Genomic DNA, 12,879 nt, shown 5'->3' with positions numbered 1-12,879 from the left:
CCCCTCCATCAGTAGAGTCCTGCCAGCTCTGCCTCACAGATGTACCTCAAGTCCATAAAGTTCTGTCCTTACCATTGGAGAGACCATAATCCCCATGCAAGCCACCATTGTGTTGTGAACTATTACAAGAGCTCCCCTGCTCCTGCTCGTATTACAGTGCATCCTCGTAGAGTGGCTAGAATGATCATAGGAGCACACAACCGAGTACTTCATTGTCCTCTCTCGGCGCTGGAATAAAACCCCAGCCCCTTACCATGGCCCAGGGCCCTGCATGCCTGATGCCTGCTCACCTCCTGGCTGCGTCTCCACCACCTCCACCAGACACACACCGCTATGTCTTCATCATGGGGCCATTTGTGTTCCTCTGACAGCTCTTCCTGGCTGGCTGCATCTCATCATCCAGGTCACAGATGGCACCCTCAGCAAAGACCTTATTTTGCAGAGTTTTCCTCCCAGTCTCTGTGGGTTCACCTATGACTGTGTGCCTTGCTGCACTGGAACTTAGGCTGCATGAGGACAGGGACTGTGGCTGGCTTGTTTACATCTCTGTTCCTGTATTTACAGTAGTTACCAGTTTGTAGCAGAAGCTAGTCCAATACTCACTGACTGCCTGGTGAGAACTGCAGCATGCTTTGGTTTTTTGTCACCTTGCTTTATCCTGTCTTACCGTGATCCAGACTGCCACCAACAGCAGCATCTTCCTGATTATTAAGATACCTCAGACTCTTCCGGGACTATCAAACCAGTAAATCTGCATATAGCAATAGTAAAAACAGGCTAGGGAAATCAGTTAACTGACCTTGTGAAAAATTTCATGTGAGTGTCATGAGATTTCAGGAGTACAGCACAGCATCTGTGAGGGGGACCATCCTTATCTAGTTCTCAATTCTTAGGCCTTTATTTTATTTTATTTATTTATTTTTTATTTGAAAGAGTTACAGACAGGCAGAGACAGAGAGAAAGGTCTTCCATCCACTGGTTCACTCCCCAGATAGCCGCAACGGCCAGAGCTGCACTGATCCGAAGCCAAATGCCAAGGGCTTCTTCCTGGTCTCCCACATGGGTGCAGGGTCCCAAGGACTTGGGCCATCTTCTGCTGCTTTCCTAGGCCATAGCAAGAGCTGGATCAGAAGAGGAGCAGCCAGGACTAGAACCGGCGCCCATATGGGATGCCAGCACTTCAGGCCAGGGCTTTAACCCGCTGTGCCACAGCGCTGGCCCCACCTTTTTGTTTTGTTTACCCAGAGATGTCCAGAAGCTGTCTTGTTAAGATCTTCATCAGTCTAGTCCTAGAGGAAATACAAGGGAAGGCGTAGAGCTAAGTGTATTTCATGAATCATAATACTGGTTGCTAGCACATGGGATGGGGAATCTAAAGTTAGGACAGGAGCAACCAAGGAGATGCCTTCTGGCAGTTTCTCAGTAAGAAGGGGCTCCCCCCAAAACAGGACTGGGAAGAGGAAAGATGGGCTACCTCTTGGTTCCCTGGGGTCACCTCTGAACTAGGGTCACTTTTATCTTTTTTTTTTTAAGATTTATTTATTTTTTTACTTAAAAGAGTTACACAGAGAGGAGAAGCAGAGAGAGAGAGGACTTCAATCTGATGGTTCACTCCTCAATTGGCCGTAACAGCCAGAACTGTGCCAGTCCGAAGCCAGGAGCTAGGAGCTTCCTCCGGGCCTTCCACATGGGTGCAGGGGCCCAAGGAATTGGGCCATCTTCTAATGCTATCCCAGGCCATAGCAGAGAGCTTGATTGGAAATGGAGCAGCCAAGACCAGAACCAGTGCCATATGGGATGTCAGTGCTTCAGGCTAGGGCGTTAAACCGCTGTACCACAGCGCCAGCCCCGGGACACTTTTATCTTGATAACCAAACTTCATTCTCCTGTTACTAGGCAGGACTTGAGTTGGTGGTGCTTGAAGCAGAGAACTATGGCTGTCTCTTTAAAGTTCATAAGCTGCCCTAAATTGGAAGATAATAGTACTCAAGAGGTTTTTTTTTTCTTGATAAATATGCATGACATGAAATTTAGCATTCTGTTTGTAATTAAGTGTATATAATTCAGTAGCAATAAGTTCTGCAGCCATCACAGGACTTTTCTAGAACTTTTTCATCAGTTCTAAACTGACTTTCTGTCCATTAAACAGTAACTTCTGGTTCGCTTCTTCTTGCCCTTGGCAGCTGCTGTTGACTTTCTGTCTCTGTGATGTTGACTATTCCAGCTACCTCATATATGTGGACTCCTGTCGTATTTGTTCTTTTGTGTCTGGCTAATTTCACTTAGCATGATGTCCTCAGAGTTCATCCATGTTATAATGTGACTCAGAGTTTCATTTTTCTCTAAGGCTGAATCAGATTCCATCGTGTGTGTGTGCCACGTTCTGTTTATTCCTTCATTTATCAGTAGACGCAGGTTACTCCCATTTTTGGCTTGTTAATGCTGCTGTGAACATGAGTGTACAAATTGCTCTTCATACCTTTGCTTTCAATTCTCTTTTTAAGATTTATGTACTTGGGATTTGAGAGAGAAAGGGAGGACATTATGGTTATCTTCTTGTAATTGTACCTATGAAATACATGAAAATCTGTTCTCTATATTAATAAAAAAATTTTAAAATATATTTGAAAAGCAGAGTTAGAGAGAGAAAAAAAAAAGAGAGAGAAAGAGATCTTCCATCCACTGGTTCAGTCCCCAAATGGTCGCAGCAACCAGGGCTAGTTGAGGCTGAAGCCAGAAGCCTGGAATTCCATCGGGGTCTCCCACGTGAGTTGCAGGGGTCCAAGCACTTGGACCTTCTTTTCCTGCATTCCTAGGCACATTAGTAGGGAGATGGATAGAAAGTGGAGCAGCCAGACTTGAACCAGTACTCATATGGGGTGCCACCATCAGAAGCAACCTGTGCCACAATGCCATCACCTTACAGATCTTATGAATATATATACACCCAAAAGTAGAACTGCCAGGTTGGATGAGGAGGACCGTGAATCCATTGTACAAGTAGTAGTGGCTCCCAGTGTTTCTGAAGGTAATGTTGAAGATGGCTGTTCCAGCAAGCCCTGTGAGTCGTGGGCCAGGCAGTGGAAGAGCTCCAGCGAACACGTTGTCTCATACTCGGTGTTACAGCGACTCAGCCCAGCCTGCTCTGTGACCTGAATGTCTCCATGTCTCCTCTTCCTGCAGTGGTTTTTGATCGCCAACAGATCCTACAAAGTCAGCGCCGCCAGCTCCTTTTTCTTCAGTGGCGTGTTTGTTGGAGTTATCTCCTTTGGCCAGCTTTCGGATCGCTACGGGAGGAAGAAAGTCTATCTCACAGGTAATGCATTGGTGTGGTGAACCTAGTGAGAGGATTTCGTTCCCTCAGGTCTGGGGGAAGTCCTAAGGAGACCAGTTCCTTACAGTTCTCAGCCAGCTGCCACATGGATACAGAACTAATTTTCATTCCGTTGGTCAGAAACCAAAGGCAGCCAGCGTGGATTTTGCCATGCAGTGTTTAGTGATTAACTCACCCGGTTATAGCCAGATGTCTGTGTTGTAAACTTTTTGTAGGTGATAGTATTTTCTGTCCCCCCATATCTCAGCTGTGCCATGTTTCTAAGGGGAGCAGAAAGAAATTAAGATAGTCTGCTGCATCTGTTTCCTTCTCTCTCAGTGTTGACTCATTTCAGATGAGCTCTGTAGGACTCAGCATAGTTCTCCTGACCAGCCTAGCACGAGTGAGGATTTTTCAATTTCCAGCGTTATTGTGAATAAATGAAAACTGGGTGTGATTGGCAGAAACTGTACAACAAAGTAAACCTCAGTTTGCTTTATATAGTTTTCAGGAGAAACTGTTAGAAAAAAATAGCTGAGAAAATTCAAGTTCACAAAGGTTTATTTTACAAACTAATGAATGTAATTTATTACTTTCATCAGATGCTGTTCTGCCTCTGGATCATTGAATATTGTTCCTTTCTTTCCAGGTTTTGCTCTTGACATCTTATTTGCTATTGCAAATGGATTTTCCCCCTCATACGAGTTCTTTGCAATAACTCGCTTCCTGGTGGGCATGATGAATGGAGGGATGTCGCTGGTGGCCTTTGTCTTGCTAAATGAATGTGTGGGCACCACCTACTGGGCACTTGCAGGTACTGCTTAAATCCGTGTAGATCTGGATGTGGGGAGCTGCCCAGAAAACCTTGGAGGGAACCAGTTTAACCCCAGGATCTGAAAATGCATTTGGACTTGAGGCATTCTGTCCAACTAGAGGCTGTATATTCCTTTTCCAAAACCCCTGGATTCATGTTTCCTGTTCCAGATTTGCTCAAATTTTGGAATATTTCCATATACATAATAAAATATTTTAGGGATGAGACCCAAATGTAAATACAAGGTTCATTTTATGAAGATAATTTTTTAGAGTATCTGTTGTGCACCTGTGTGGTGACTGCAGCTGCACACATAAGATCAGCTGTGGACTTTTCTACTTGTAGTTTCAGGCTGGTGTGCAACAAGTTACAGATTGTGGTGCATTCCAGGTTTTGGACTTCTGGAACAGGGATGTTCCACCTGTGTTGGATTTGCTTTCCTGAGTTTGTTCTGTGTGACCTTAAATGAAAGTCTCCCAGGGGTCTGCCTCACAGGTGGTGAGCTTGCTGTTGACCCCATGGCCTGCCACCACTAGAATGGCGTCAGCTACCTTTTCCTTTACACTAAAGAGTGGTGCAGAGATAAGAAATACCAGTAACTCCTGTCTTGGAGCCGCCTCATTCTATTTTATGAAATCCTTGTTTTGTGGCCCCTTCTCTTTTTTTGCTAGTCAGCAGATGAGAATGTTGTATTTCTTTACTGATCCGTAATTTTCATACTGAGGCTATGTTCTGCATTATCTTTTAAGCACTCATCTTTTCAAGGACTGCATACATAGTAAAGTCAGTGATTTTTAAAGGCTATTTGACTTAAAATACTGTCATGGGATAGTGACTGTGTCCTAAGACTCCAGTTGTTTGAGTGATAGTTTTTTGTTTTTGTTTTTTTACAGGCAGAGTTAGACAGCAAGCGAGAGAGAGAGAGAGACAGAGAGAAAGATCTTCCTTCCATTGGTTCACCCCCGAAATGGCCGCTACAGCTGGTGCGCTGCAGCCGGCACGCCATGCCAATCCAAAGCCAGGAGCCAGGTGCTTCCTCCTGGTCTCCCTTGTGGGTGCAGGGCCCAAGCACTTGGGCCATCCTCCACTGCCTTCCCAGGCCACAGCAGAGAGCTGGACTGGAAGAGGAGCAACCGGGACAGAACCAGCACCCCAACTGGGACTAGAACCCGGGGTGCCGGCGCCACAGGCGGAGGATTAGCCTAGTGAGCTGCGGCGCCGGCCAGAGTGATAGTTTTTTGTTTGTTTTACTTTCATTCATTTGCCAGTGATTGAGTACCGTAGATGTTCTTGTGACGATGTGGGGAACGAGTTGACCATGTGACTGATGAAAGTGTACCCAGGTGAAGATGTGTAGGAGAGCGGGCCCTTGTCTTCCTTTAGAACCAGCACACTGCTAGCTGTCAGCTGCTCAGCATCTGTTGGGCGCCAAGTACCGTGCTAGGCAGCTGACGTGCATCTGATGTTTTCTGAGCTTCAAGTTAAGAATTTCTCCCTTCGTTGTTCAGGTTAGGAAACCGAGGCTCTGGGAGGTAAGGGGATGAGCTCATGACAGATTCTGCAGTCTGAGGCTGGCAAATCCCCAAACTCATGTCTTCCCTGCTGTTCCCTGAGGATGTCCTCTAGGAATGTCCGTGTGTCACCCCACGTGAGTGCTGGCCTGGTCAACCTGCAAGCCCTAACTGATGTTGTTTTTGAAGTCATGTGGATTATTGTGTTGAGCTGGAAAACAAAGGCAACATAAAGCAGCCTGTTCTGTTTTGTCCACGGAGCTGATGTGGAGTTGCGCAGTGCCTAGGGTTGGAATGGTTCCAACTAGGCTGGAGGGCAGGAGACAGCAGCCCCTCCGGCTGGACAGGCTTTCTGCTAGTCTCTCACCTCCTGCGGCAGCTTCCAAAGCCTTGTAGAACCAGTTACTTTTCCCCTCTAGCTCAGCTCCTAATCTAGCTTCTACTGAGAAAACCCTCTAAGGGTTCAGTTTGCATTCAGGCTTTAATGTCATTTTTCTAAATAATGGGGTCAGACTTTCTGAGGAAGTAGCAAGGTGATCCATACCACTGTGTCCAGGGAGGGCACCAAGGCACTCTGTCCTTTGGTTTTAGTTTTCCTGTGTGTCCAGGGAGGGCACCAAGGCACTCTGTCCTTTGGTTTTAGTTCTCCTGTGGACCCAAGTCTTGTTTACCTAGAGCATCAGCAGAGCATGGGCTTTGTGTCCCTCATACGTTTCTCTGTCACAAATTCACATTTGGCTCTAGTTGTCTCGTGAAGATGCTCTTGTACACAAGACTGTACAGAAGGGCCTTGGCTTGCGGAGGTTTGGCTCTCGGTTCTTTGAGTAAGTGACACACCTTCAAGAGAAGGGACACTCTGAATGCTGCGTCTTGATCCCTCCCGGGCTAGTGGTGTGCAGTGAGGTGCTCCGCTGCAGCAGCTGCAGCGCCCAGCCAGCTTACAAGGAACGACCGCCACAGCAGGGGAGCATGCTGCTGATGTGCAGTAGGGTAGGCATAGTCACTGCATTGCAAACTTCGTGGATTTTTCAGGACATAACCCCATCATAAGCCAAGGAGCACCAATACCACCCTCACCCTGTTTGCCTAAGGATCATTCCTGTCCAGGTGTATGTTAGACACAACGAGAGACCTCCTGGTCTCTTTCTCCTTTCCCACTCACCTAGCGCCAGGGAAAGGTTGCTATTGAAGTGCTCCCATCCTTGTCCTTAAAGCTGGGCTAGAATGAAGTGACTAAAATTTCTGTAGCAAAGGGAAAAAAAAAGGAGGGGACTGGTGCTGGGCCTGGTCGACCTCATGGTGAAGATGTCGGTGGGGTGTCTGTGTCCCACATCAGAGGACTGGGTTCAGTCCTGTCTCTGGCTCCTGACTCCTGACTCCAGCTGCCTGCTAATGCAGACCTTGGGAAGCAGTGGTGATGACTCTAGTGCTTGGATCTCTGCCACCCATGAGGGGAGACCTGGATTGGGTTTCCAGCTTCAGCCCCCAGGCTTTGCAGGTGTTGGGGGAGTGAACCAGCAGATGGGAGGTCTTGTTGTCTATCACCCTCCCTCTGTCTCTCAAATAAATCAATTAAAAAAATTTATAGTGAAATTACACATTAGATACTAATTGTAAAAGCAGTACAGTAGCTGACTCCAACAGCCAAAAGTTCTAGAGCACCAAATGGCCCCAGCATTCATTGCGGTTGGCATTGTCATATTAGCAGGACATGGGGACTTTCCTTCTAAAATGCCTTAGCATTCTGAATAGAGTGCTTTGAGGCTTAAAAAGAATTTTGTGGAAAATGGAGTTTAAAAGTAAGTGTATTTCGGTGCCAAAAATGAAATCCTTTTATAATACACATCCATGAAATTTTTGAAGGCCCTATGTACTTCTTATAATGAAAGGATTGATACTTGCTCTAAAATAATCAAGAAATATTCAGAAACTTCAGAAAGTTCATGAAAAATCCATGTTATATATATAAAAAAATGCCTGGCTTTCCATCCTTTACAACAAATAGAGTGATTTTTGAGTTCTGTTTTCCATGAACATTTTGAAGAACCCTGGCCTGTCTGGGTCAAACGTGAAGAATGCATGTGGTGTCCTGCCCTCCTACAGATGGCCACCATTAACGTGTTGCTCTGTGTCTCCTCATGCCTATTACATAGCATTCAGTTGTCCAACAGACTCTGCTCTGTACCGGACACTACTGCTTTTTAGGCACTTTGGTCAAAGGAGTGGACAGCACAGGGTGTGTGGGGAAGTCTCCATTTTCACGGAGCTTATGCTTTTTTAGGAAGAACAAATGGAAGACAATTTCAGGAAATTATATAACTACAGAGGAAAAAATTAAAGAGAGTAATCAGCTAGCTAGTCATTGCAGGGGAAGTTACGCTAAATGGAATAGTGAAGGTAATTTATCCAAGATGAGAATGATAAAGAAGACCTAAGTATGTATAATTATAGAGGAAGAACATTCCAGCCAAAATAGATGGCAGGGACCAAGGCCCTGGGGCAGGACCTGAAAGGAAGCCCCATTGGCCACACTGCAGGGAGTTGGGTTAGAGTGGAGAAGGATACCGGAGGGAAGGACCAGCTGGTAGGCCAAGTGAGGGTGACGCCAGGGGGCATGAGCAGAGGAGTGAAAGGGTCTCGTAAACAGAGAGATGACTGTGGTGGGTGTGTGAAGGATGGACAGTAGAGGAGGAGGTAGAAACGGGTCCTTTAAGCAGGTGTGGGGAACCCTTTTTCTACCCTGGGCCATTTGAATATTTATGACACTATTTTCAGGCCATACAAAATTTTCAACTTAAAAATTAGCAGTTTAGATTTGTTGACTTTTGAGCCCTGCCTACAGTTTCTTCAGCAGGGCCAGACCCAGTGATTTCATGGGCCTGACGCAGCCTGTGAGGACCAGACGCTCCCCAACCCCGACGGAGGCTATTGTTGGCTACATGAGGCCCGCCACTGGCATGTGAGCTGATCTCGGTGGGAATACGACTTCCTTCAGGATCAGATATGGGAAGAGAAAAGAGGACTTTTCTCTTTTTGAAAACTAGGTGAACTATTGGTGTCATTTGCAAAAATGGCATCATTTTCTGACCTACTAAAATTTAGCTTTCATACAAACTGAGCAGAAATAGCAGACTTGAAATTAGCTAAAAGTAAGCAGAAAATAAATATGAAAAATAAGCTTAAATGCATGTTCCAGAATTAAAATATGTAAGGATAGTAATTTGAAACGACCATTTTGTATTAATTTTTTTGAACCAAATAGCCTGGAGCTTTACACATCTGCATCTCTGTGCCTAATCCCTGTTGTCATTTCCAGGCATATATATGCTTTCTTGCTGGACATAACTGTGCATGTCAGTTGGGCCCCTCAAGTGAAACTTTTTCTTTCCACCTGAAACCCACCGCATCTTTTGGACCTCTTCCTAGAGGGATGCCATCATGGCAGTTAAGAACATTGGAACTAGATACCTGTGAATCGTTTCCTCCTGTCCATGACATCCAGTTGATACCAGTTCTTACTGATTGTGACAGGGACTCAATTCTGATGAGCTTGTATATAAGGGGACGTCACTTGGTTATCACAATCGAGCCACAAAGAGCCAGACCTCAGAGATACCTCTGCCCCCATCATCTCCAAGAGGCTTCATCTTCTCAGTCAGGGGTGGGGCTGGCAGCTCCAAGTCTGGGATTTAAAGTCCTAGATAAGAGCTCTGATTGGCTCAGCTGGGGTCAGTCTTGCAGCCTGGGGAACTGATTGGCAGCCCCCGCTAGAACCGCAGAGCAGCCATAACACAGCAGTTCTCCAGCAGAGCTGTTGTGGTGGGAGGAATTAGAAAGGAGAGTTGAAAATAATCTGTAATGGATCCTTTTGACAAGAGGCTTCCAGATAAGGGCCCAAGCCCATGTCACAGTGGACAATATAACTAGCCTCTGTGTGACATGCAGTATTTCTTCTGAACCTAGCAGCAGCTACCTTTTGAGGTGGACATCCTTATTTCTTTTTCACCAGCAGGAAACAGGACTCAGAGACATTTTGTGATATGCCCAAGGTCACATAGTGGCATGGGGCAGAGCTGGGGTCCGAGCCAGCCCATCCTCTGGGCTGTCGTCTTTTTCCCCATTGTTATCAGTGGACACTGAGGGTTGGGAGCTGGTGTGAGCAGTGACAAGAAGTCTCATTCTCGGAAGCCAGGTACAGTTTGGTACACTGGAATGAGCCCCCACTGCCCCCATTGCCTTACTTATCATACCGTGTGTTCTGAACGTGCTGAACGGCCGGCACATCAGCTCGCCTGCCTGGCTCCCCGCTTCCCTCAACACTGCAGACAGTATACTGGTCACTGTTTTTTTTGTTACTGAGTGTTAAACTTTGAACAGCAATCAAAGAAAACATTTGTTATATAGGATTATTATAGGAAAATTTTATAACAAAGTCCTGTTGCTCTGGAATGCCCACTGAAATTGCCTGTGCATGGAAGGGAGAGAGGATTGGCACCCTCCAGTCAGAGAGACCTGGGTGCACGTCCTGGCTCTGCCGTATACAGTAGTCTGTCCTTAGCTTCACTGCACTTCTGAGTGACATCCTCACTTCAGTAGCTGGTGGAGAATGAAACCTGCTTCCTCGGACAGTGCGTGTATGTTGAGCCATGATGTTCAATAAATGGTAGCTGTTTTGACAGTAGTGATAGTAGCGCTTGTAGAAAGTACATCAGCCATATAGAATTTACAAGAATATAGAGTACACCAGTTGGTTTAGTGCCCATCTCAGTGTTCAGTTCAAAACACACAGGGTTCTGTGGTTGGTACTTTTCCATCTGTAGTGCTGACTGAAATCCACACTTCATGGAGCCTGTGTTCTTCCTGAAAGAGACAAGAAACAAAGAAATGTAAAATGTCATATATCCAATGTTGGGAAATTAAATAGTGGTGAATGAGATGGAGAGCTAGGGAGTATGTTGTGATTTAAGATAAGCATTCCAAGGTTAGCCTCTGTGATAGAGATTAAGTCCCATATTATAATAGCTTCTTGGCCTGCAAACCATGCCACCCATATGGCAAAAATATTTCCCAAGCCTCATTCACAGACTCCGGCAGATGTTAGCACAATGCGGAAAGCATTTGGGCAAACCTTAAATTTATTTATCCACCTGTGGTTTCTATTTTGCATCTGTGCTTTCTTCTTTTCCACTAATTTTCTGGCCTCTTGTTGGTTTTATCATTAGATGTTCAACATTTATGTAGATTTTCCTTTTCTGCTCTGCCTTTTATGCTTGCCAATGTATGACCTGCATGTTACAAGGAGGGCATTGGTTGTGACTGGGAATTGGAAGTGGGGCAGAGATGGGTCCTCCCCGGTGACTATTGTCTTTTCCCTGAATTAGGATCTATCGGCGGCCTCTTCTTCGCAGTTGGCATCGCCCAGTACGCCCTGTTAGGATACTTCATCCGCTCCTGGAGGACCTTGGCCGTTCTGGTTAACCTGCAGGGAACAGTGGTCTTTCTCTTATCTTTGTGAGTAGTTTTTCCTCTCGAAATTTTAATTTAATAAGCTGTCCCTCTAAGGAGCTTGCTTGTACTACTTTGGTGAAGAACTGATTTGTGCAGGTGCTCCAGCTTTTAGCTCCTGGAGAGAGATGCTTAAGTAATTCAAATGCTGGTATCTCCTGTTTAAAGTGACCTCTCTGTGGACAGCCATTTAATTCACTTTGTTGATATAGGGAACTACTTTTTTTTTTTTTTTTTTGTAACCGAATGCCTCACTATTACAGATCTTCAGGCTAGAATTAAACCAAGCCAACAGCCCTTCACATGCAAAACTAGGGTCCAATTTGCATCGTGTGAAAAGTATTTCACGATTTGTAATTTTTTTCTCTATGAAAAAAAGAAAATCTGAACTTTTCACCTTTGAATTGTGCTGAGTCAAAACCTGTCTTATAGGCATTTATGAATAATTTATAGGTAAAAAAATAAAAGATTTACCAAGGAAAAAAAGCTTCAGGCTGGCTCAGGTCACGTGTCAGGTGTATTTGCTATTGGAGAGCAATGCTCTCATATCCGATATGGAGTAACCACTGTTTGTCCAATACAGGAGGCTCATTTCAGGGCCTCTAAATGCGTACTCTGCAAGAGTCTCAGATATGGGAAAAGTCTGAGATTGCAGGGACTCATAGCTGAGCAGAAGTGGTTGCATTGTCCCTGCAGGGGTCTATCAATGACTACCTGTGGTGTCACAGCTCTATAGCACTCTGATGCTCCAAGATGAGACGCGGGGCTAAGCCCATTTCACCAGAAGTTTTACTGCAGCACGGAAAGACTTTATTCCCTGAAGTGTCGGATCTCCAGTTGTAAGCATTCAAATCTTTGGCATGCACAGATTGTCAGCCTATGGCACCAGCTTTCCTCTGTGCCGTACAGTGGGCGAGATCTGTTGGAGCGTTTTAATTCAGGCAGCTCTCTCGTTTAGAATCTCTCTGTTCAGGTTCTGAATTGAAGTTTGGTGGAGGCTGAACTGAACTTGGTTTCCATACTGTCTTTAAAAGCAAGAAAATTCTAAGAGCAGAAGTGATTAGAGTAGTAATAGTTAACATGTATTAAAGAAGCAAAACATTAGATGTGTTTAGTTACAAGAATTGGAATGAGGTAATTTGATGAGGGAGGGAAACTGACAGTGTTTTATCAGCTTGTGTGTTGTGGATTTTGGAAGTAATAAATGGGTGCCTTGCATGGTACCTTGAATCAGTAAGCACTCATGTAAGTATCAGTGGGTAAAGGAATTTTCCTCTTTAAATATTTAAGAAGCCTCATACTTCCACACCTAGCATGGCTCTCACCTCTCCTTCCAGCAGCGAGTGAGCCCTCCTGCTCTGCTCTCTCCGAATGTGCCATCCGAGTTAGCTCCTGCCAGTGCTGGGCGGTGAATGCAGGGGATGGGAAATGGAAAGCACAGGCTAGAGAGCACGTCTGACTTGAACATTACGCAAGCTGGGAACACGAGGCTTCTCACAGATAGCCCCAGTCATTACCAGCTCTCTGCCTTCCGTCCCCCACACCCCCACAGCCTCGCTTCAGGCACTCTAGGCTGCTTGTCACCAGCGTGCACCTCATGCTCTTCTGCCCGCCCTGTCTACTCAGTGCCGTGCTGCTCCTTCAACACCCTTCTCCACATCACCTCTTGTTTAATTAATACTCAGCCCTCCTGGTTTGCTCCAGTGCCATCCACCCAAGGTAGTCCTGATCATGCT

At 45.7% G+C, this 12,879-nt stretch overlaps 1 protein-coding gene across 4 annotated transcripts in view; it reads left to right on the top strand.

The window, feature by feature from the left end:
- The window catches only part of SLC22A15 (solute carrier family 22 member 15), an 81,308-nt gene that overhangs the window by 37,193 nt on the left and 31,236 nt on the right, over positions 1-12,879 (top strand). For all 4 annotated transcript variants that reach the window (XR_518141.4, XR_011390505.1, XM_002715736.5 and 1 more), the window contains exons 3-5: positions 3,184-3,316; positions 3,963-4,127; positions 11,020-11,149. Coding sequence is in view for 2 of the 4 variants with exons in the window: in XM_002715736.5 (XP_002715782.2) it covers positions 3,184-3,316; positions 3,963-4,127; positions 11,020-11,149 (428 nt within the window). In the remaining 2 variants the exon portion in view is untranslated. The remainder of the gene's footprint in view (positions 1-3,183; positions 3,317-3,962; positions 4,128-11,019; positions 11,150-12,879) is intronic.

The sequence above is a fragment of the Oryctolagus cuniculus genome, chromosome 7, assembly GCF_964237555.1.
Source record: "Oryctolagus cuniculus chromosome 7, mOryCun1.1, whole genome shotgun sequence".
Taxonomy (NCBI): Eukaryota; Metazoa; Chordata; class Mammalia; order Lagomorpha; family Leporidae; genus Oryctolagus; species Oryctolagus cuniculus.
Note: the sequence above shows the minus strand (reverse complement) of the source record. Positions and strands in the feature narration are given on the sequence as shown.